The sequence below is a fragment of the Mus musculus genome, chromosome 3, assembly GCF_000001635.26.
Source record: "Mus musculus strain C57BL/6J chromosome 3, GRCm38.p6 C57BL/6J".
In the NCBI taxonomy this organism is placed as follows: Eukaryota; Metazoa; Chordata; class Mammalia; order Rodentia; family Muridae; genus Mus; species Mus musculus.
The window spans coordinates 144,435,195-144,461,020 of NC_000069.6; the positions used below are offsets into that span (position 1 = coordinate 144,435,195).

Here is a 25,826-nt window from a genome sequence, read left to right on the forward strand (position 1 = left end):
ACCACCTATATTTGCTACAATAGTGGAGAATGGAGGGTAGATGCAAACTCTAGGGGAGTTTGAGGTAAGCTGTCACACAAAACCATCAATATCGATGGACTCACAATGGTCTGGACGTGCCCTTAGACAAGCGACTGCAGAAATACAGCCCACGATGGCTGTTCTTGTGTTTAGCCTTCCCACCCCACCCCTCTTCTAGAACCGTAGTCTACTTTATCACAGAGCAAGTCAGTGAGGGCCGTGGAAACCAACCTCCCACACACATACCTGTACGGTAGAGGTCGGTAGCGCCCCGGAAGAATCGGGGCAAAGCTGCCTCGAGCAGCATGATGAAGTCCTCGAGCTCCTCGGTGACTCCCACCAGGAAGTACTCATTAATGAGGTTAGACTTAGCCTGGTCCATGGCCCATCTGCTCCCTACATTCCTGAGACCACAGAAAAGGAATAAAACTCGGTCACGAAATCTGCTAAGTGTTGTGGAGGAAATAGGGAGGCAGGCGCGCAGGCGAGCACAGTAGCGGCAGCGCCCTTAGAGGGCACCTCTGGGAAGGCGACCTGGATTCTAACTCTCCCCACTGCCACACAGACAGACGCTCCTGAAGGGTTCTGGAAATGAACTGACTTTAAGGACGGTTTGTTTGGATCATACGTCCTTTATCTGACTTAGTGTGCACTATGTGTTTTAAAACTACTCTAAAACTTTGCTCATTCTGAGAGCCCCTTTGGTAAAGTAGAAGCAATTTGTGTTTATTGTTTATCTTAATTTGTAAACTCCATGTCTTTTCTTTCCATAAGCTTTAGTGTTTCCTGAAATTCTGAGAAACAGAAAGTAGGTAAGAAGAGGCTCTGCTTACAATCTTTTTGTTTACAGTGTGAGCTAATGTTGTTAACGGGTTTCACCCTAAATAGACTGTACTTCTGGGATCTAATTAGCACCAACATTCTTTACGCTTAACTCTGGCTCTGCATTTTAAGTGCCAATGTGATCCCAAGGCTGTGGCTTCACTCTATTTTCTCAACTATTAAAACAAAGTCAGAACCACAAGCCAAAAAACTGGGTGTGGTGGTGCATTCCTGTTATCCTGGCACATGGGAAGTGGAGACAGGAGGGTTACAAGTTCAAGGGCAGCCTGGGCTACAAGAGATTCTACCTCAAAAGAACCTTAAAGCGGGGAGAAAGAAGGGCTTAGTTGATTTCTAAGGTCTCCCCAAGCTGTGTATGAAATATATGAAGTATCCTCTCTATTTAAAACTCAATTGGGCAATACTTTTCATTATTCAAAAGCAGGGCCTGGCAAACTTTTTCTACAAAAGGCAGAGAGTAAATGTCTTAGGCTTTGTAGGCGATATGGCTTAAACCATATTGTTTAAGTCTGCTATCTCAGCAGATGGTAAATGCACCAGCATTAGTGGCTGTGCTCTATAAAGCTTTATTTACAAAACGCAAGTTCTCTGCCATATCTGGGCCATTGAATTAGTTTCCTTTTCAGAGAAAGTGGCTAAAACCTGAAAGACTCTCCCAGCGTTTCCAATTCTCTTTCTATGAAGATGCTTTGGAGCAGCCTACAGGCAGGACCTTAAACTTTCTGTCAATCTACGCTGCTCAGATAATTTAGAAATCTCTTGAAGTTCCCATTATAGTTTAAGAAATATACTAATTCAGAATGGATTTTGTTTCTGTATTTTTCTATCAAAATGATTGAATAAACCAAGTATGGCAGTGCATGTCTGTTCCCAGCACTGCAGAGTCTGAGGCAAGCGTCTCAAGTTCAGGAAACCAAAGGGCGGGCACACAGCCCGGTGATACACTACTTGCCTCGCTTGTGCAAGGCTCCAGATCTCATCTTTAGAGCCCCCAAAATAAATGGTCGACTAGAATAAATAAATGAGTACAAATATTTAAAGAACTTGGACACAGGACATTCTGGGGATATAAGGTTTTTTTAAAATTAAAATCCCTTCTTACCTCGTGTTTACTAGCTGACTAGATTACAACCACACGTTATAAGAGTATTGTTGGATACTTAAAAACTCAAAATAAGTTTAACAATAAAATCAGATGAATACTTCTTGGCTTTGTTTGATCTACTTGAAGCAGTAAACTTAGGACAAAATAAGGTTTCTGAAATGACCTCTGACCTCTAAGATCCTCTGCTGCAATTCAGCAAAACAGAACTCCAAAGCAAAAATAACTGCAGTTGATAAGCCACACCGTGAGAGCATGTTGACAGTGAACCTTTAAAACCATTTAGAGAAAACAAATCTAGATATTTACATGTCAGGTGAGGTTCGGACTCTCATAATTCTCTATCCAGCCCTGGCTACCCCAGCCCGGCTCATGGGATGTGGGTTATGGAGGTAAGGAAGAAGTTTATTATTTAGTTTCGTTTGTTGTCCTACCAGCATTCTGAGCTGTGGCCACAGAAGAACGGGATCTGAAGCCAGAGCTTCTCTGGAGCACAGTCGGAGCCGCCCTCAGCCACACATTCATCGAAGGTCTGCAGCAAAGACAAGAGCGCGGGCAAGTCAAAAGACTCTCTAAAGGCACGTGTGCTTGTAAGCATAGGATGCCATGGTGTGCAGGAAGGTCAGAGCAACCCTGGGCATCGGCCCTTGCCTTAGCTCTTGTTTGAAACAGGGTCTTTTATCTGCCGCTGAGGGCATTGGGCTACCTGGCCCACAAGATTAAGGGATCCTCTTGTCCTCACAGTACCCGTCTCACCAAAAACCATTGCGAGATTAGATGGTCACCATGGCACCCAGCTCTACATGTCGGAGGGAGCTGAAGCCAGGTCTCCACACTGCAAGGCAAGTGCTCTGCTCAGTGACTCATCTCTGCAGCTCTCAAATGGGTAACACGGTAAGTTAGGAAGGAACGAGTGCAAGTGTGTGGGATGAGGGAGATGGCCCAGTGGTTAAGAGCACTTGTTCCTGCAGAGGAGCGAGCTAAGTTCCCAGCACGAACACATGGTTCCCAACCACGCACACATCTGACCTCTAGTGAGAAACACGAGTGAGCGCCCGCTCCCTGCCCCGCGCAAGTCCTGCTTACTTTTGACAAGGAGCATCTGCCCTTACCATATTAGTCTGTCCTATGGCTTCTTCAACATATTAAGGTACCCCAAATCTCTGTAACTCTCCTAAAATGCTCTTCCTTGGTAGACTGATTCTTCTAACCGAGGTTACATGAGGCCAGCCTTCTGGTGGAAAGGCGCTTTTCCTCTTTTGAGTTGTATATGCTGCCTTGCTAACAGCCTGAGGAAGGGTACATACTTGTCTGCACGTGTCACCTTTATGTCCATAGGAAGCTTCATGGACTAGTGATATCATGTGTCCTGCTCCTCAACTATGGTCACAGCCATGTGCACACTGCATGCCGGAGCACACTGTGCGGTGCCACACGACTGTAGGCAGAACTAGCACACGGAAGTGCTGCTGCAGAAACCTCCTTTCGGATGGCAATACTAGAGGAAGTGTGGTGAGCTGGAGACAAGGCCACTCTTTTCATGACACAGATGAGATCGCCCTCACCGTTTCCCTGGATTCGCATTACGTATGTGCAATCTGTCTAAGTGGAAAACAGTGCCCTTGGCCACTGCATTACTTAGGCCTTTCCTAGCCGGTCTGTGTGAGGGCGAGTTGTTTTTTTTTTTAAATACAGGATCTCACGACTTAGACCAGACTGTCCCTGGATTCAGCGACCTGCCTGCTCCTGCCTCCCACGTGCTGGGTAAAATGTGTTTAAATTAGGTTGGTGTCTGGCTGTGCTTATGGGGGTTATCTCAGATGCGTAACTGAGGCAAGAAGGCCTGCTTGACTGTGCTGCAGGGAGGGGCAGGCACGTAGGAGGGCTTGGACGGAGGAAAGGAGAGGGGAAAATAAACTACTTATTGGAACTAGAATGTGAGCTGAACACAGCATGAATGCATTGGTTAACTAACCGTCTGCTACAGCTGACTACAGACGCCATCCTGCAACCCAAAATCCCGGGAAATGATGCCTCTGACCTGGAACTGTGAGCCAGCCCTTTCCTCTTAGGTTGCTTTTGTCAGCATATTTTGTCACAGCAACAGGACAAGAACCTAAGACAGTTCTGGTTTAGATCTCCTGCTGGAAGCCAACCCCCAAAATGGTTTTTACCATAAGGCAAGTTAGCTTAAAAGGAAAAAAAAATCAAGCAAGCATATGTTACGTCTCCACTTATCTCTATTGTGCCCCAATTTTCACAAAGAGTGTGGCTCAAGGAACTAAGTGTGACAGGTTAGAAAGTTTCTGATCCCATGACTGTTTCTAACAGGCTGTAGCTTGTGGCATGTTCCCTGTACCTCAGTACACACACTCTGCTTCTTCATGACTGTACCAGGCTAGAGTACAAGGCAGAAGATGAATAACTTATTAAATAGCCTCACCATCCCCACAACCATCCCATGTGTGCCACATGGTTGTGTGTGTGACATCCAAGCACATTAAAAAGGTTGTCTTACCTATAAGAAAGTGGCATGTTAAGGAGACTGCAATACTAAAAGCTTCCACACAATTAGTATGTAGACAGTGCAGACTATCTGCAGACAACTCTGGAGATTTCGTGCATACTATTTTAATTAAACTGAATAATCATACTGGATGGCTATTTTAACTCAATTCTTTAATTAGCAAACTCCTAGTTCCTGTGTTCTTCAAGTATTTTAGTCCTCCAGGCAAAGAAAATTTAGAACATCTTCAAGTCTGTTTTTAGGCAGTGTTTTAAATCTGCTACCTGACTGGGGCAGACTAAAGTTACCTTCAAACCAAACCTTCTGTGGGCCAGAACTGGTAGCCTCTCTTGCTTGGGATTCAGTGTGGCCATACGGTCACAGGCTTGCTAGTGGACTGACGGCAAACATGGACAACTTCTGGGCCACCTGCTTCGGAGAAAACCACTTGCTTCCCCTTCCTGCTTCCCAGTGGACCACAGAGCAGATGTAATATGCCCTGAATTCAACAAAGCATGAAGGTGTCCAGAGGAACAGTAGACAGCAATCTATGAGGACACGGGGCACTTGACGGACAGCGTGCCACAGAGCTTCCTCAAGAGTCTAGATCTTAACAGGAGTGCTAAGTACATGCACGCAGCCCCAGCACGTGGGAGCTGGAGGCCAGAAGTTCAAGACCATCCTTGAGGCTACAACAGCTGAGTTTGGTGCTAGTCCTGGCTATGAGAGACCCCACTGAATCACAAACACATAACGACAAGCAAAACAATAATAACTTTTTTAAAAAGGAAGTTAGCCAGGTGTAGTGGTACATGACTTTAACCCCAACACTAAGGAGGTGGAGGTAGTGGGGCAGAGAGGTGGAGGCAGGTGGATCTCTGTGAGTTTAAGGCTAGCCTAATATACAGTGAGTTCCAGGACAGCAGGGCTACTCCCAAGGCTTCTATGTGAGCATCTTAACTGAATTGTTTGCTTTATAGCATATGATGTAATTCACTCATCAAATGTGGAAATATGGTTAGATTGTGCTCTCTGTGTTAGCTAGTTTTATGTCAACTTGACAAAAGCTAAAGTCCTTTAGGTAGAGATCTTTTCAATCTCAATTGAGAAGATGCCCCTGGGTGGCCTGTGGGCAAGTCTGTGGTGCATTTTCTTGATTGATGATTGAAGTAGGAGGGTCCAATTTGCTGTGCGAAGTGCTACCCTTTAAGAAAGTAGGCTGAAGGGCTGGAGAGATGGCTCAACAGTTAAGAACATTGACTGTTCTTCCCGAGATCCTGAGTTCAATTCCCGGCAACCACATGGTGGCTCACAACCACCTGTAATGGGATCTGATGCCCTCTCTTCTGGTGCGTCTGAAGACAGCTACACATACATTCAATCAATCAATCAATGGGGGGGGGGAGGGGGGCAGGCAGGAAACAAAGCAGGCTGAGTACCCCACGAGGAACAAGCCACTAAGCAGTACTTCATGGTCTCTTGCTCCAGTTCCTGCCTTCAGTTCCTGCCTGGCCTAGATCGTGCCCTGGCTTTCTTGGTTAATGTACTACAAGATCTAAGATGAAATTTCTTCCCCACATTGCTTTTGGTCAGTGTTTTATCACAGAGACAGATGCAAGTATGGAGAAATCTAACAAGACTTTAAAGGAAATGCTCACAGAATATTGAGGATATGGTCTCCCAATGATAGTTTAATAATGCTTCATTGACTTTAATTCTTTTGGATGCCAATGAAACAAGTAACAACTGCTAAAATACATTGGCTTATCAAAAAAAATTGTTGAACTAAATTAGTCTGTTTATATGTGGAGGGATGGAAATGTGTTACGCTGGGGAGAGGCTTTGTCTCTGTTTCCATAGGAAAAGAAAAGCTGTGAATTCCTTCCAAATTAATAAAAATAAAATAAAATAAAAACAAAACCCTAAACATCAGATTTAACAGTGGGGGAGACTCCCTGAAGACCTTGGCTGTTAACAGAAAAGAAAGAGACCAACAAAGCAGGTAACTTGTATTGCTGATCCCTCTACATGGGAACAACACTGAGACTGTCTGAGACATGACAATGTCTCCAGACAGACTTAAGCTATGAATACGTAGGCAATACATCTTGTTGGCTACACAACTGTCAAGACATATCACACCATCCTTTCAAATGGCATAGACAGAAATTGATATTACAGCTTAGTTTTACAATCCAAACTAACTTATAAAGAAAACAAATACCTTACCCAGAGCATCATCAGAGAGCGGAGAATCATCTTTAACAGAATTGTGTACACTGTACATTCCATACATATGTTATTGCAGAAATGTATATATTACCTGTGAGAGTTCATGTGTTTACAGGCACCGATCAAGTCAATGCTGCTCTGATAATATTTACCCTCAGAGATGCTGAGACATTGAGACATATTTATTCCAGCATCCTGCTTGAGCCGACCTCAGACTGCCTTAATGCTGCTTTCTTAAAATTCTGCATCCAGGACAATTTCAAAACGATTAGCTAAATTGTCCATCATCATAGACTGGCCCAGTCAGGACTTTAAACCCTGAATTTTCTCAGCACGCAGAGACTGGACAGCAAATGCTATAGCTAGTTTGGAGACTGACCAATATCATTTGGGGAGAGGGGACGAAAGGAAAGTGATGCCCCAAATCAGCAGGAAGCAATTTTTAGAGAGTGATGCCCCATTCTTAAAAGGCAGGCTGATGGCTTTTGATTGTTCAATGGGTTGTTGTCATTAAAGATGGGTTGGTTACAAGTTGTTAATGGTCTTGACTCAGGGATTTCTCTCTTTCTCTTTCCTCTATCCTTCTTTCTTATGCTAAAGGGAAAAGGGGGGAGAAGAGTTGAAAAGAAAAGAAGGGAGGCTGTAGGAGTAACAGGAACAAAGGGTTGATTATTGAATCTACTGATACAATACAGTGCTACCTCAAGCCAAAATTCTTACACTGGTATAGGTCTTTGTAAACTCACACAAAATTACGGTTATATTTGGTTATAACACACTATGCATCAACTTATTTTAAGGTATTGTAATTCTATGTACTTCTTAAAAATGCAATGTTAAGTTCTAGTCCTTTTGAAAGCTGCTATTACAAACTGTTTAGGATATTAAGAAATGCAAGCTAATCATTAATCAAACTTATGGTCATGTTATATACTAGTCTAGTTTTTATTACAGAAATGTATTTCCAAGATTGAACAGATAGTAAATAGCTAGACACAAGCAATATTTGCCTATTCAGATATATGACAGACAGACAGACAGGCTTTAAAAACCCCAGAGATCTACACAATATGACATTTAAAGATGTTTTATTAATAAAAGGCCTTTTTTGACAACTAGACATGTCAGCTCCTGGAAGCGCCCCACTCTACTTCAAAGAAGAAGATGAGCATTGAAGAACCTCCAGATGGAGTTAGCTGTAAAATGGCCAGCTAACCACTGGGCAAGGCCAACTGCTGACGGGTAGAGCAACTTTCTAAGTAGTCGTTTTTCCTTTATCCTACTAGCTCCCAGATAAATAAGACAGAAACTACTAGATTTATTTAATAAAGATTCCAAGCACAATAACTGAGCAATGCTATTAATCTGTTTTAATTCTCTAAATTAATCTGGCTACCTCCCAGCCAAAAATCCCTGAGATACTTGTATTTTAGTATTGATCTGACTCTCTCTGCTCCAAATATGTTCTCATGGTGTCTTCCAGACCCTCTCCGCATGGTGAATCCTCTCGCCTTTTTTCTCTCTCCCCTCACTGGTATCAGAAGTCCGGCCCTGTTGTCTCCCCTGCTCAGTAACTGGCTGATCAGCTTTCAACTGACAAGTCAGAGAGTAAGTAAGCAGCACTGTTTACACAACACTAAGGCAGGAGATTCTTAGAATAAGCATTACAAGGTCCTGTCCAGATTGCAACCAGATATGAGGGGGCAGAAAAATCAGCATTTGAATAATACAAGGATAGGCTTTACAGAGTGCACAGTAACATTACGCCACAGCTGACAGTACGCTGTGCACACTGGACAAGCGAGGCAGGGAAGTTGACTGCTGAGCTTTGCTACAACAGGGTAGGCAGTCCTTCCTATTTCCTGCTTCACAGAAAGTCTGTCAGACATTCTGGGCCAGAAGGCTGAAGATGATGCTCCAACACACAGAGACATTTGGGGGACTGTTCAGGAACTTCATCATTCCTAGAGTTTTGGAAACTGCTTGCTTGCATTTCCTGCATACTCAAGTAATATGTATTCCTTCTCAGTTCTCTGATGGAAGTGAAGACTAGATGGTTATAGTTTTACCATTTAGGATTTAAGAAACTGTTTTTAAATCTAGGAAGATGTTTTAGGTTGATAATGCAAGCTTTGATAGAAATTGAAAGTACAGAACTCTGAACTCAAAAAGATAGGACAGAGAGTAGACTACTTTGTCCAAGGTGTCCAAAGGTACATGGACTGGACATCATGAATGTAATCTTACCTGTTAGTCTTCATAATTGTTATTATTATATATGGCCTATTATTGTTAAGAGTAAGAGACTTTTATTGGACTAAAAGGGGGAAATGTGGAGAGGATCTTTTGTGTACTGTATGGAAGCATCACCCATCAATTAGAACACTGTTGGCCTACTAGCTTAGGCGGGAAAAAGGATGCGGGAATTCTGGCAGGGAGAGAGGATTCTGGGATAGAATCAGCTGTGGGAAGAAATTCACCCCAACAATGGAGATGGTCACATGAACCTGAGGAGATGAACTAGCCATGTGTCAGGACCTATCCTAGAATAGAATAAACAGGTTAAGTTATGAGCTAGTTGGGGAACACTCCCAAGCTTATGACCTAGGCAATTATTCATTGATAGTAAGTCTCAGTGTTAATACTTCAGGAATTGGGTGTAGCTGGGAAAGCCTGAGGCTACAGTAGCCTGAGGGCAATGCTGTGTAGAAACTATAAATGGTGAGAATTAGCACTGCCAGATGTTTGGAAGCCACTCGAAGTTGCTAAAAACAGCTGAGACTCAGTGGGACTCCAGCTTGAGTGTTTGACGAAGCTTTCTTGAAAGGAGTCAATTGTGTCATATGAAAGGAAGCAGCCAGACTGTATCAGTGCATGGTCCTCACCTTGAGCTGTGCTGGGCTCTGGTAGCTTTGGCTATTCTCAGATGACACTGGCCATGCTTGGAGATGTGCTGAGCTCTTATCTGAGATGTAGAAGATGCTACTAAGTAGAGGCCATACTCCTTAAAGCAGCCTACAATCTACAGGGCATTGAGCATCCCTGTCAGTAACAGATTTGCTGCTAATAACAGATTCTACACAGGCATTATCTGCAACAGCTTTGAGTGCTGGTGAACTGCAGGCTTATGGTGACAAGTACAAGTTTCCAAAATGCAACTTCTCACAGCTCTTGCTGATAGTGGTCTGCAGTGGGACTAATGTGAACTTTTGACACTGTAATCAAATGCATTAACCCTTGGGAGCCCTGTGTATTACTGTATGAACAATGAAGGATGTTTGAAAACAGACCAACTCCAAGTACAACATCAAATGCATTAATAAATTTTAGTGTGTAAAAGTTCACTGTAGCTTCATACTCTACACTCTGACCTTCCAGTTATCAAATTCACTGTAGTATTAAAAAGTAGCCTTAATTTTTGGGAAAGGCTATTAAAGCTCTCTTTTCCAATTGCATACCTGCATAAAGCTGGATTTTCTTTCTTTATGTACTTAACCAAAAGAAGTGCAAGTGAATGGCACTCTCTTCGCTTTGGTAGGAAGGAGGTTTCTTCACACCAGATGTTATGTGTTACCATGGGACAGGTGTCCTAAAATGACCCTTTAAGGAAGCCCTCTGTCTAGTGAGATGGCTTGGCAGGTAAAGGTGCTTGCCCCAAGCCTGAGGACCCAAGTCTGACTCCTGAAACCCACATGGTGAGAGGCCAAGTCCAACAAGCTGTCCCCTGTCATGTGCTCGCTCTGTGGCACACACACCCTTCTCAAAAATAATATAAAATACATGGGGAAAATAAAACAAGCTAAAATTATATATGTAAACTATGAGTTTACTCATACTGATAAACGCTAACAGTTGGCTACATAAACAAAAGTTCTCTGGGGTCCTAATTTTCTTTAATATTTGTGTGTGCATGCATGAGTGTGCTTACACATGCATGTGTTCTCCCCCACCTACAGCATGCATACTGCACACACATGCACACGCTTGGCTGGGGCTGACATTACACACAGTTGTGAGCTATGAAGCTTAAGTTATGCAAACCAAACCAGGGCCCTCACAGGGCAGGAGGTGTTCTTAAGCACTGAGCCATCTCTCTTGGACCCTTTATTTTCAGGCAACAGAGCTAACACTTGACTTAGGAAACGCTATATACAAGTTGTCACACTACGCCAACTCTACAGCACTTTAATATGCACACACCTTGGGTGCTTGGGGATTCACCAGTAAAGTAGGCTCTGTGTTAAACTTTAGGGTTTAAGCGTCACAAAGCTTACCACATTTGGGGAACATAATATATACACAGAATCTGAATGCCATAAAGTAAATGCTTTAAAGTGGAGATCTGAACGGAAGTGAGTAACTCAGCTCAGAAGCCGCCACGGCAGAGGTAAGGTCAAAGTTCAATCTTAACTGTAAACAACGGGGATTTTACTGAGCAAAAGTATGAAGCAATAATAAGTTCCAAGAACATCTTAGGTAATTAAATACATTTACATTGTGTGTGTGTGTGTGTGTGTGTGTGTGTGTTTGTGCGCGCGCGCGTGCGTGCACATGCACCGCAGCAAGAGGCCAGTCCAGTCCTTCCACTGTATGGGTACCAGACAATGGACTCAGGTGGTCAAGTACCTTCAGTGGCTAACCCACCTCTCTGCCGTACCCCGGAAAATGTTTGAGCAAAGGAAGCTATAAAGGTGTTCCACTCAAAGAGAGCAAAACCACTGTGGTTCTGAGGACTGGACTCTGGTGACACCAGGAGGAAACGATGCAGAAACCCCGGGTCTGTACCTGAGATACTTGCTGTACTCGTTACTCTCACACTGCCTGAAGCTGCCTTAGTGAAACAATTTCATAAACTCATGATTACAAGGAAATGTAGACTGCCATTTTAAGACTAAGAACCAAAGTATATGAAAACAGGTTCACTGATAATGGCCTCCTAGAAAATTGTTGGCAGGTGTAACGGTCAATATTGATTATCAACCTTTATCACCTTGTAGACAAAGTTTTGGCTTTGTGGCGGCACCTTCAGGGATGTATAACTGAACATGTGTAGCAGCGCCTCATAGTGTGTGTGTGCGTGCGTGCGTGCGTGCGTGCGTGCGTGTGTGTGTGCGCGCGCGCGTGCGTGTGTGCAAGTGGCGCCTCCTCTGGCACACGTCTCTTCCACCACACATCTCCCCGTCCCACGCACTGTCTCAGACCGCTCCTCAAGCTGCTCCTGTCACGGTGCTGAGAAGAGTGACTTACAGAGCAGGACTGCGAGAAGACACGCACGCAGTCACAGAACGCGGCTTCTGTACAGTCCTGAGCTCCTTCCAAAATGTCCACAGTAAAGGAGGCGTACACTTAGGACCAGCAGCAAGCGCGTTACCTTTTTGTCTCCTTGTTTCCGTCTCCTTAATCCTGGTCTGTAATCATCTCCAAACCTCAGGAAGTAATAGTAGGAAACTAGCCTCTCAATAGGGTCCCTGATGACATTGATATAAATTGGTTTCTTCTTCACACCGAATCTGAAAGAGCAGAATGCCAGGGGTGGGGTTAGGACTCTCATTAGTTCAGGCACGGCCTGAAATTATATGCAAAAATCTAAAGTACTCATGGTATACAGAAATAATAAAATAAGTGAACTAAAATAAAATTGAGTATGTGAAGACTGGGAAATATTTCATATTCAGGATGCAACAAAGCAAATAAAAATAATTCAAGAAACAATAGAGAATATCTACCTATGCCCTCAAAGAGTAAGGAGGTGTCCTGTCCTGAGGGACTAGGCCTAGCAGACACCCTGGAGGTGAGTGCAGCCCTGGCGGCCCTGGCAGCCCTGTCCAGCCACACTGTGCCTCAGCGGCATATTTATGCCTCTGTTTATTGAGGAGTTTAAGCAGCCACACAGCCTATGCTGAGACCAGATCCCAGGGAGCCTATCACTAGTGTCTCATTCACGAGTCCTGTGTGGCACTCAGACACGGACACATGTCCCACCCATCACTGTGTATCCCGGGAACAATTCAAACGCCATGCAGCCTTTAGAAACCATGAGTGCCATCCTATGGGGTCACATTCACTGTGCCTGACTTGCCGAGGCGACCTCGGAGACCTCCTACCATGTAATCAGTAGAAACTGGCAGGTGTCCCGTGCCTGAAGCTGCATGTACTGTACCAGCTATAAGGGTAGCTGCCCAGCTTTCTTAAGAAAGCTGCCTTCTATCTGTTAGTACCACCCCACAAGCCTCATAGGAAGATAACAAACGTTGATTAGCTGAAATAGCAGTATCAACACTACACTGAGACTCTTCTGAGAACCAACCAGCCTGAGACACACATCTTCGGACTCAACGCCAGGCAACTCTTCGCCTGCAAAATGGGGAGGAGGATGACCTGCCCGATGCACAGCAGCAGTGCAGAGAAGTGGAACAACCCCTACCAAAACCCAAGGAAATGGACCTGACCTCTGCAGTGCCCATAGAAGACAGCAATGCGCTGGGTGGCTGTCCTGTGTCCAGGGTCTCCCCTGTCTATTCACCTGGCAATTCTCAACTGTTTTCCTAAAACACCATCTGTTAGTCATCTGCTCTTCAGAAACCTGAAATAAATCTCGTTGGTAGCTGAAATCAACCCCAAATGTCTGGGATTTGGGATACAGCTTGACTAGCATGTCCAGGGCTCTAGACTGCATCCCTAGCACCATGAAAATAACAATGGCGCCAACCGCGCCCCAACTCCTCAGTCATCGTACATTGGTTGGTCTTACATCTTAGATGCCACCTTATTGTTTTCTTGAACTCTACTCTAGGCAAGCTGCCCGTCCACCACATCCCATAAGCCACTCTGCTCACCCGTATCTACGATGCTGCTCTTGGCTGGCTTTTCCTCCTATTCCCTTGCTTTTCTGGAGCTAACATTTTCCTGGCAGCAGAGACAGTGCGTATCGGTGAGCTCTGATGGCTAAATACTGACGGCAGCATGTCAGGGAGACAAGAGGAGGGTACCAGGGCCGGGGCCAGAGGACGCACACAGCCCAGAGCCACTTTCCACCAAACCATCACTGATGTTACATACAAGGGACACATGCAGATATGTGGTAAGGAAAAGCATTCTGAGAAGAGGGAACCCTAAGAATGAAGGTCTTGAAGATTCTAGTGCTGGCTGCTTGGAGAAAAAAGAATTGGCGGAAGCATCAGGGAGAGTACAAGGTGACATGGCGATGAGAGGTTGGGAGGCCTTGGGGAGTGCAGGCATGTGGGCCTTGCAGACCGCTCTAAGCATTCATTTTTGTGAGTCACGTGTGAGGTCACTGGAGGATTCCAGTAGAGAAGTCCGATGATTCATCTTTTCAGAGGTGGGTGGCTACTGTTTCAGAATGAAGAGGGTTGTGACACACTCTTGTGACCCCCAATGACCACTGTGTAACAGTGCTATTATTTGTCAGACACCTGCGGTACCTGTGAGCTATTAGGCTCAGTAAAAATCAACTCTGGGCTTGTCTTGCTAATGCTTGCCCCAGCTGCACGATGTCTTCTGAGTGTCCAGAGAGCAGCAACCATTAAAGAGGAAACGAGTGTTGTAGACTGTGTAGCAAGTACTGTGACCTAAGGAGTAGGGGAGGCTACAGAATGGCTGTGGCTGTTGTGCATCTGTCTGGGACTTTATCACAAGTGCGGCCATGGCCAAGCACACAGGGGCTAGGAATTAATTAGCTGGGGTGGACAGACTATGGGATCTAACCAGTCACGCTGTTTTGTGAGAGAACATCCAGCAATACACAGGAAACACTTCAGCTTAGAGACAGTCACATAAGAGAAGCTGCAAGGAGGGAGAACACAGGGCACGGTGGCATCCTTAGACGGCGGCCCTTAGACGGGCTCTCTGGGAAACTCCTCTATGTCCCATTAGCTGTGAGCCAGACCTCACTCCAGAATGCTTGCACTCTTCCTTGTCTCCCTAGGCTTGGACACATGGACCAGGGGGTGGGGTAGCAAACAGGACACAGCATATTACAAACCTTTCTCTACTCAAAGTACAGCTGTCTGACAACATTCTGGGTGTTATGTATGAAGCAAAACTTTAATGAGATGATCAGTGAACTCATTCTGAAACTAGGAATGGACCATTACTTGTACCTGCGGAAGGGTTATATAGGCATAAAGAACTGGAGGCAAGGGGTTGGAACAGAAAATGGGCACAGTAAAAATGGCATCTGGGACACACAGCGCAGCCGAGTAAGAGACAAAGCTAACAGGGTTTACCGGTTTAACCTCTGCTGACTATACAGCTTATATGGGGAGAAAAGCAAGTTCCATGGTTGGAGACTCTTCCGTCAATCCTGGCCAGGGAAGAAGGGTAGAAATGTATTTCTGTTCAAGGAGAGTAAACTACTGACCGGCAAGAATGATCCCCCTGGAAAGAGGAGTCCACTTGGTTGGTGTGAGGTGACAATTTTCCAACACATTTACACTTACATCTACCTGCCAGCCCAGCGGGCTCTCTAGAAGACACTTCAGACATCTATGCATGTCAGCTATGTGCTGCACAAAAGGAGCAACACTAGAATCGTTTCCTTACCAGCACACGTGCATAGCTGGAGGAAATAACCAAGAACAGCTTTAAAAGCCCGGGCACACGCAGGGCATCTGCAAGGAGCCTAATCTACTGGCTGGAGTCTCAAAGAGAGGCAATGGGGCTGGAAGGAGACAGCCTTGGGGAAAAACTGCATTCCGAGACTTCTGCAGTGCATTAGATTTAGTGCCAATCTTTAAACCATTATTGTTGTTGCTGTGCCGTGTGTGCTGTGCTTGTGTGAGGTCAGAGAAACTGCAGAAAAAGCTTCTCTCCTCACACGTGGGTCATGGGGACAGGCGCCTTTATCCCGAGCCTTCTTGCTAGCCATTCATTTGGCTTAAGTCTGGCGAGAAACAGTCTTATGTCATATCTCGTGCTGTACATATTTAGGTGGGACTCTTGGCCACAAATGGCTCATACTAGTGGCAGACTGCCTTTGCTTAGTTTCAAAAAATGAGTGACTTGTTGGCATCTGCTCGTCTCACTGATAATGATGCTGTGGTATCAAGGACAACTGATCTATTAGGGCAACTCCTATTCAATAAATGCTACTGATACATGAACAACATACATTTATATAGGACCGTTATAAATACTGTCTATTTTAGTAAGGCATAGTCTCTTCACTCCAGAAAGAAAGGGGGTTTTGATGAACCTATCCTTAGTCAAGAACTACAACTATTCAATTTGATATTAATCCTGGCATCTTGAAAATGTCCACCCTATATAAAGGAATGTTAAAGTCAATGGCATTAATTTGTCATCGCTCAACTCTCTGAAGACTGCTTATCACTAGGAAGAAAACAAACAAGGACTGAGCACTTAGAGGTGCTTCAGGAAACCACAAGGCTAAAACAAAGGGCACATGATAGAACCCCAATCAAAGCCGCTAGGTAAAAAGACATTTCTCTTCTTCTATCCTAATACTGTAGAGAAAATACAAAGGCAGGACTTGATCGAGACGTCTGTACTAGAGTGTACAAACACAAAGGATCTTTCACTTGTTGTTTTTCCACATTCTTTCCCTGAGTCTCCAGAAAACTCAACTATGTTTCAATTTTTATTATCTGTCTAATAAATTGGAAAATTAAACATCTTTCCCCCCCCCCACGAATTTACCATTTTTTCTAAGTTACAGCAAGTAACTTAGGGAATCACACCGAGCCAAGGACGCAGGAACCTGTACTTCCTTCTCTGCCCTTTCTTGAGACCTTCTTTATTTCATGTGTAAGGTGTTTTGCCTGAATGAATGTCTGTGTACCATGTCTGGCTGTGAGGCACAACGTGGATGCTGGGAGCCTGACCCACATCCTCTGGAAGAGCAGCCAGTGCTCTTAATCACCCACATATAGTATTTTGTGTGTGGTGGTACAGGGACTGAGTAAACCCAGGGCTTCTATCCTAACTAGGTGACTATTCTACTACAGAGCCACAGCTCAAGAGACATGTTTTTACTCAAAAAATCATTTAGCTGTGTTGTGCATTTGCTGTGCGTGTGAACACAGGAGTACATGTGTCACGGTGTACGGTGGTCAGAGGACGATCTTTCCTGTCATCCTTCCTTTCCCACTCCTTTGAGACAGGGTTTTACTGCTGCTGCCAGCAGTCACTGGCTGGTGAGCCGCCTCTGTCCCCTACATCTCTCCATGAGTGCTGGGACCATATGTAGATGCCTGAGCTACATACCTGGTTTCCACATGGGTTCGAGGGATTCAAACCTGGGTCCTCACAATTGTGATCCAAGCAATTTTACCCATGGAGCCGTCTTCCTAAACCCTCACTTTAAAATGTGAGATAGGATCTCGCTAAGTTGTCTGGGCTGGCTTCAAACATGTAATCCTCCTGTACCAGTCTCCTTGGTAACTAAAATTACAGGTATACGCCACCACACTCAGTTCAATAACATGTTTTGAAGAATAAGGTACTCTAAATTGGCAAATGATGTTTCTCTCTTCCTTCCTCAATCATGGAGTTTATGACTATCAAGCTAAGGAATGGTCACATCTACAATATTTCTTGACTGTATACAGTAGAACACATCAAACAACTTCCTCTAACTGATTCCATTTAGCTATTTATTTAAAATTGTCATTCTATTAAAATTTTTACAATATATTATTATTTCCAGTAACATGAGCCACTATGAAAATATTCAAACCCAGTGTGGCTGTCAGTGTTTAATAAGATTATTCTTTAAAATGCTTTATCCGTTTCAAGTTCAAGTACCTCGGTGAACATCAGAGCCTTGTTCTACATACAAGACTGTGCCCAAAGCCAAGGCACTCAATGTATAACTTTAATAATGAAAACCTACAGTATTAGAATCCAGGCCATGTAGAGAAAGAAAAGCCCCAGACCACTAGGTGAAAGGTAAGACACTCTGAGTGAAGGGTAGCGTAGCCCTCAGGGAACACGCACATGTGAATGAAGTCTAGGAAACTGGTTCAGGGCCTCTGCAGAGAGAATTTTTAGTTTATTTTAAAGCCGCCTATAAAATGCTTTCAATATTGCAGTATGAATTATTTATAGAAAACTGTACACTTAACTTGAAAGTTACAATGTTACTAAAAGATCTTAGGGATTATGAGGGAAATCAAGATATATCACTTTATTGTGTAATATTCAGGCAATTCTTTAATTATATGATTTCCAGAGAAGCTAGGATGTCCCACTGTCTGACCCTACGGCACGCTGTTCTGTCCTTTTCCTTTTCCAACCTAAAAAGTGAAACCGAGACAGAGCGAGCTTCTCTTAGAGCAGACACCGCTGCTAAGGTAGAACCAGGCTGCGCATGCCCACTGTGGACAGTCACTTTCCGTCGTCTCTGAAGTCAGCAGAGGGTTATCAGCAGAGCACGTGCGTGTGGGCTTTTATTGTAACAGCGCCATGTGCTCCATGGAGAATGTTCAAACGGGTCTTATGTTTAGACTATTCCTTTTAACCAATTTTCTGATTACTCTTTAAAGATGCAAGGGCTCCCAAGGGGGCCACAGAATGCTTGAACACTGTGTATTCTGCAGTCTTTTGAACTTTTCTTTAAGAGAATTAAGACAAAATTACCGTGACTTATACAATCATATTCAAACATAAAAGAAAATTCTTAGTTTTTAAAAAGTCTCCCCTTATATCTCATAATTTCAAAGCTGAAACACAGTGGTTCGAGGAAAAGCATATTAGGGTACCAGAAACTGAGGGGGGTTTCTCTGTTCTCTGTCAGTGACCTGGTGAGCCCATTTGACTGACCGCACACTCGTGGAGTAATCAGCCGGCCTCCAGTACAGGTGAGAAACTGCCACAAGTCCCTAACATAACAGAATGTGAACTGTCATAATTAGCTCGAGACGTGTCCTTTTATGACCACTAGAGGGCAGTAAAGCACTGGAAGGAATATTTAAATCATCAGTGTACAAGTGGCCTGTCAGTGTGTCTAACACTGCTCACAGGCAGAGGACAGACAAAGCACTCTTCAGTACATCATTCTGGATGCTACTTACTTTGCAAAATCCAAGTAAGAGATGTGTCCGTGATAGAAGCCTGGCTTCATCTCGTTCCAGGTGGTTATGTTCTTCACAAAGCGCACCTAAAAGAGGAGGACATTCTCATTACCTCACTGCAATGGAAAGAAAGCAGACTCTGTCATCAACAAAAGACCTCCCACTCAGGAACGGGACCCAGTCCCCGCATTCATGGGGCTGGAAGGCCAGTTTGAAGTAAGAGCAGTCAGTGGAGTCTGAACGCACTACTTTACCACGGCCATGACCAGTGCAGTATACACAGTCTACACAGGGCGGGAGGTGGACGCAGGGGTGTACTTCACCCCCATGAGGGCAAATCATCACTGCCATCTTCACTGCGTTACAATCAATAAGAGATAAGCGGCTGGCACAGCTGCAAGAGACTTCGTGATGAGCTTGTCTGCAGTGGGACGAGCTGCACGAGGTACAGATGAAGGAGGGATACACAGATGGAAGGAGGGCCGGGGAAAGGTGGTATTTGCCCCTTTATCTTTGCACCTTGACAGAGTTCATTTATCTTATAGCTGTCTGCACCGCTGCAGCCGCTGCTCCATTAGAACCTGGGTTCTTCGGGCTTCAAACTTGAACTGACGGTAAGTTGCTCTTCAGGAACTCTCCAGACCTTCAGAGCCAGACTGGGGCTCCTGAGGCCCTGAGCCTTGTGCACTAGGCAGTTTCAGGGTTCTCTGTGGCTTCAGTGTGAAGGTAGCCCTTGTTGGACTACCCAGACAGCACTGTGCAAGACATTCTAACACTCGCTCTCTTTTATAAGGTTACTTATATGGACGCGTGTGCATGTATCTGCAGGTTTCTATACATATATGTACAGAAGCCATAAGATATGGAGCTGGAGATATGGGTGATATGAGCTGCCCACAGGGGGTGCTGGGAGCCAAACTCAGGTTATCTAAAGAACAAGTATTCTTAACCACTGATCCCTGATCCACTCCAAACCACTCCCCTTAACTATAATGCACATCCATAATACAAATGTAAAATGTGTGTGTCTTCTTTCTTCCTACTGTTTCTCTAGAGGACCCTGCTGTCTTCCTTAGGCTTTCTATTGCTGTGAGAAAACACCATGACCATAAGCAAACACAGGAGAGAGGGTTATTTCACTGACAGTCCAGCCTCAAGAAAAGTCACTGAGAGAACAAACAAGGCAGGCACTGATGCAGAGGCCTGAAGAATACTACTTCTTGGCTTGTTCCTCATGACATGTTCAGTTTGTTAAACAGTCTGGACCACCTGTTCAAGGTGGGCTTTCCCTTTCCCTGCAGGCCAATCCTATGGAGACGTTTTCTTTTCTTTTCTTTTCTTTTCTTTCTTTCTTCTTTTTTTTTTTTTTTTTTTTTGGATTTTTCGAGACAGGGTTTCTCTGTGTAGCCCTGGATGTCCTGGAACTCACTCTGTAGACCAGGCTGGCCTCCAACTCAGAAATCCGCCTGCCTCTGGAGGTGTTTTCTTAATTAAGATTTCTTCCCAGATGAGCCAACCTTAAGTCAAGTTGACATACAAATAGCCAGCACACAGAAAAAATACACCCCCTATCAAAAATACACACTGAAAAAGCAAGCAACATTCCAATCTAAAGAATTCTTTCTGTGTGCATATGAATACATGTATTATACAAGCAGAGATTCATACCCCTGGCTAGCCTCACGCCCAGCACATCTAGGGTGACGTCACATTCTTGGTCCTTCTGCCACTGCCTCCCAAGGCCTGGGCATACAGAGTTCCACCATACCAGCTCATTCTATATATTACATATTTTCTCTGACACAGCATTCGAAAAGCAATCACTTAAAGGACATTCTTCTTTATACCTCAGCAAATTGAAATACGACTAACAAAATGACTAAAGATGATTGTAAGATTTTTAAAGGTGGATATATAAGCTTGTTCAAATAAAAACATATAAGCTAGTCAAGTATCTAAAATTCTCTTTCAATTTTAATGTGTGGGTTTGTGCAATATAAGTGTGACTGCGGGTGAGTACAGGGTCGCCCCTCGCAGAGCTGGGGTTAGACTGTTTCGAGCTGCCTGGTGTGGGTCAGGGAACTGAGCTGAGGCCCTATGAGAGAGCAGTGGGCATCCTTGGTTGCTGCGGCAACGCTCCAGCTCCCAAGCGCTTCCTAACTTCCTGGAATTGGAAGTATACAAAAAGCTAACATGAGAAATTCTGTAAGTGTCCATTAATTATTTTTTTAAAAAAATTGAGAAAGAATTTTTAAAAAGAAAACAAGTAGTTAATTTAAACTGTTTGTGTGCCAGCAGCTATACAATTTCTCTGTACAATAAACAACAGCTGGTCAGGACTCTCTTCTGGAGACTAGACAGACACAGAGGGATGGCAGGGCCCACTCCTCTACACTGCAGGGAACCAAGCTGCAGCTTCAGTCCCGGGAGGCAGAGCCTACACTTACAGTGAGGTATCAGTCTTTCACCAACATTTAGATCTGAATTACACGGACCTACTCTACAGCACTGACCTCAGGCTACCAGCATTACAGCTGCTTCCTACAGAAGGCCTGCTGTGGGTTAGGGACAGGACAGATGCAGTCATGCGCTAGTGTGTCTGCTGGGAAATACAGTTCTGGGACAGTTTAGGTTTAAGGGGCTACATTATTGGCTGATACACTGATGTAAATGGTAGTGACACTATGAGCCAAATACATGCAAGTGTGTGTATGAGGTATTGTGTTCTTTCCTATTCATTCTTTCAATTCAGTACTAGGCAGAATAAAAATACAAAATAGTGAATGAAGAATAAACTGCACGATGACATGAAATGTACTTGTTATTGTTAATTATGTTGGGTCCTATGAAAACCAACTACAGTATTTCTAACCAAAAATAAAGAGCGGCTGGAGAGATGGCCCAGTGGCTGGAGCACAGGTTGCTCTTTCAGAGGAACCTGGTTGGGTCATCAGCACTTACATGTCGGCTTACAACCACCTGTACTTCTAGTTCCACGGCATCTGATGGCCTCTCTGGCCTCTGCGGTCACCAGCCATGCACATGCCACATAGACATATATATATGCAGGCAGTACATCCATACACACATGGGGTGGGGGTGGCAAAGAGGTGATCATTTTCAGAGCTTGAGGCATACTCAGAAACTCAGCTTTGTTTTCCAAAGCCGGGATCTCCTGTGGACAGGATGGTTCAGGAGGGAAATGAAAAAGGTGCTAGATTAAATTCTACGGAAACGCTGCGGCAGACTGCAAATGTCAGACAGGACAGAGCATATAAATAGGGAGTGGATGTGAGAGACTCACAGAACTGGGAGTCACGTGAACACTGCAGGCACCCTTTCTTTCCCCCAAACGTTCCTGAGGATGGGCCACATGGACGTGAAGCATCCTGAGGGTGACTGGCACATCCCACCTGTGTCCTTTAACAGGAGGGGAAGCCCAGGAGGCTGGGTTAGATTGCTGTAGGCCTCTCAAACTTCAAAGTGCAAAAAACAAACCACCTAGAATTCCTGTTGAGACAGATAGCTACACAGCAGGTCTGAAGCAGTTAGTACCTGGAATTCTGCATTTCTAATAAGCCTTCAGGAAGTGGTGTCACTCATTCCTGGACCAAATGAAGACCACTGTTTCAGAAGATGTGGGCTCAGGAGACAGCTCCTAACCTTATTAACATGAGGCTTCTTCTGTGGCCCTAACAACACAGGTCTGAGGGCTACAGAAACTCTTGGGCACCTTGACCCTGAAAGCCAGCAGGGTTTGCAACAGGCACCTGAGTACTGCAGTACATAAAACAGGCACCTGAGTACTGCAGTACACAAAACAAAGAGGAGGCTGAAGCAGTGACCCTGGCTTCTGCCACCGCTCCAGCGATGCCTGAAGCGCACTAGATGCAAGCATTTCAAAAACGGTTCACAAATTAAAGTTACTTCCAGCTGGACAGAGGAAGAGTTTCTTAGAGATGAAGAAAAGGCAGACTATTATGCTATAAGCAATCTTGAACTGACTAGCAGAATCAGAATTTTAGAGATGGAAGAGATCAAGGAAATCCTATAGCCTTCACTTTTATAAAGACACTGAAAACCATCAATCATTTGCCCATGCAACTAGCTAATTATATGGGTGTTTGTGTGTGTGTGTGTGGTTAAAGGAGGGACATTGGACACAGTCTTGCAGACACTAGGCAACTGTCCCATCAACTCAGCAACTCTATCCCCAACCTCTCCACTTACCACAGAACAACTTCAACAGAAAAACAAACAAGAAGGACTTGAAGGAAAAAAAAAACAACAACAACAACAGACATCACTTCCCAAGGACTAAGAAGGACTTAGTGACAGACTTCTTCCTAGCATATGCAAAGCCCTGGGTTTAATCCCTGGTACTATGAAATCAAAAGGACACCAATGGAACTTGGTTATAGAAAATGTCAGATTTTGCTCACTTCTATGGTAATTCCTCAGCAATCGAAGATTCACCACTGGACTGGGAGTATAAATCAGGGAAGAGTGTGTCTTAGTTTGGGTTTGATTGCTGTGAATGGACACCATGACCAAAGCAACTCTTATACAGGCAAACATTTCATTAGGGCTGGCTTACAGTTTCAGAGATTTAGTCCATTATCATCATGGTGGGAAGCACAGTGGCATACCCGCAGACATGGATGTGGAGAAGGAGCCGAGGTTCTACATCTTGAAAAGAAAGGCAGCAGAAGGAGACTATGTGCCATACTGAGCATAGCTGGAGCATAGGAGACCTCAAAGTCCACCCCCAGTGACACACTTCCCCCAACAAGACCACACATACTCCAACAAGGCCATACCTCCTAATGATGCCACTCCCTATGGGCCAAGCATTCAAACATGAGAATCTATGGAGGCCATACCTGTTCAAACTCCCACAGATCACTAGCTAACCATCTGAGACACCTAGGTTTGACCCCTAGCATTCAAGTAGGTAATTTTCTCCCTCGACAGTCTCAAAGCACTGTCGCCATATTCTTGACTCCTTATGAGCTTACCCATCCCTTCCATCACAACTTGGCTTCCGATCCCCTACGATCACCACGCCGCAGCCCCACAGACGGACACTTCAGCACTCATCGGGGCTTGTTTCACTGTTTTCAGTCACTGAGCAGTGAAACCAAGAGACCAAGTCCAGGTATCTGTGTAGGACTCTAAGCTTTACCTAAACTTACATTACAGTTCAGGCAATATCTGGTGGATTATTACTGCTTTTAAATTCCCCAGACTGTTACTTTTGAGCTCTTCCAGATACACAGGATCTCTTTTTCTATACAACGTGTTCTGGTCAGCTTTCTATTCCTTAACAGATAACTCAGTCACTTTCCAAGGGGGAAGTTTATTCTGCCTTCTAACTTGGAAGCTTTAGTTTATAATCAATCAGTCCTGTTGTTTTAGGCCTGAAGTGACCACAGTGCACCCAGAGGGAACAACAGCTGTTCCTGTCACCAGAAGCAAAGAGAAAGAAAATCTGCAATAAAGAAAAGGGGCTGTGGCTTAGCTTCTCTCCAGCGCAGAGGAAGTGTGAGTAAACGAAGTCTCAGCGCAGGGCTTCACTTTCTCCTCTGGAAAGCACCTGGGATACGCAGGAGTGCGTTTATGGCCAGACCTCTCATACACCCTTCCTCAAAGCCGGTTTCCATGGAGATGCTGTAAGTAAGCCTTTTCAGAATGGCGGTTCTGAAGGCTTCCCTTTTAAAATATCGATTGAGCCACTTTCCCTCTCAACCACGGTAAATGCTCATCTTCTTTCTTAACTGTCTCCCTGTCTCCAGCCCACTTCCATCCGCTAACCCGTCCAGTCAGTTCCTGCATCTGTCATTTTCGGCCTCTCACTCCTGCCCTGCATGTTTTGTTTTCTTCTGGTGTTCTGCCACGGGGATGTGGCCCACAGGAACCAGTACACTTCACAGACTCTGCCTTGCATGCCAGGTGAAGGGCAATAAAACCCAACAGCATCAGATGATTTTGAGGAGGCTGAAAGCACCGGACACTGGCAAAGATAAAAGAGAGAATTCAGAGTTTCGACACTCTGATTGAAGCGTGCTATCAAGAAGGATGGCTCAGAAGGAGTAGTTAGATACAGTACATGAAAATAACACTTTTATGGCTAGCCTGGAGCGGATGCTAAACTATGACTTCTGTCAGGTTGTATAACTCCAGCAGAGCTGGGCTAGCAAGTAATCACAACACACCTCTAGGGAAAACATAAGCCGTGGAGGTGGGGGGACATGATTTATTTACTTGCTGAATCAGACCTGAACCAACACTAAAGGAAAAAGCCAAGACAGCACCATCGCAAGAATGTTGGCCTCCATTCTCAGTAAGCTCAACTCTACACTGATATCCGAGATCACAAAAGAACTCATTTCCAGTATCTGAAGGAGTAGGAGTAGTCCTGAATGCCCTGGCCTACTTCCAACTCTGTAATTACTATCTATTGAGATGAAGACTATTATTAGTTTGAGTAATTACTATACACCAACTCCTACTGATAACTTTACTTTAAATAAATATTTCTTGTATAGCCACAGGCATATTTTTTGAGTCTAAACCAGGGAGAAGATTTTCTACACTAAGGGGAAACGTGATGTGCAGATAAGGAGTAAGGAGTTGGCCTCTGGCACACAGCCCTGGGACTGAGGTTCAGATCCGAGCTGCTGTGGGGGGTGAGTTCTAAATCACTCAAGAGGGGGAGGTAAAGTCTCATCAGCCAGAGGGTTTACTCTGCTTATAGCTGTAGCCATGGCACTGGGGACAGCTAGGGACCACTACCAAAATCTAGGCTGGCTGATTTGCTTATACACTCATCAAGTAACAAAAATGTATCAAGTACCTTCCATGCCTTGGTCACTATTCAAGGCATGTGGCATGAGGTATACAGTGGACAAACAATATGTCTGCCCTTTAGGGGCTTACACTACAATAGAGGAAAACAGGGAGAAGCCAAACTAATATGCAAGGTAACTGAATAAACTAACCAGTACTAGGAGTGATGTGGTCCCAATACCTTGGAAGTGGTATTTAACTTAACACAGGATGGCTAGGC

General features: G+C 44.6%; 1 protein-coding gene across 3 annotated transcripts in view; it reads right to left on the reverse strand.

Annotated features, from left to right (window-relative positions):
• Positions 1–25,826, reverse strand: part of Hs2st1 (heparan sulfate 2-O-sulfotransferase 1) — a 140,516-nt gene that overhangs the window by 5,494 nt on the left and 109,196 nt on the right. For all 3 annotated transcript variants that reach the window (NM_011828.4, NM_001355234.1, XM_006501450.4), the window contains exons 3-6: positions 18,758–18,843; positions 12,076–12,214; positions 2,401–2,498; positions 268–425 (exon numbers count right to left, since the gene is read on the reverse strand). In NM_011828.4, coding sequence (NP_035958.3) covers positions 268–425; positions 2,401–2,498; positions 12,076–12,214; positions 18,758–18,843 — 481 coding nt within the window. The remainder of the gene's footprint in view (positions 1–267; positions 426–2,400; positions 2,499–12,075; positions 12,215–18,757; positions 18,844–25,826) is intronic.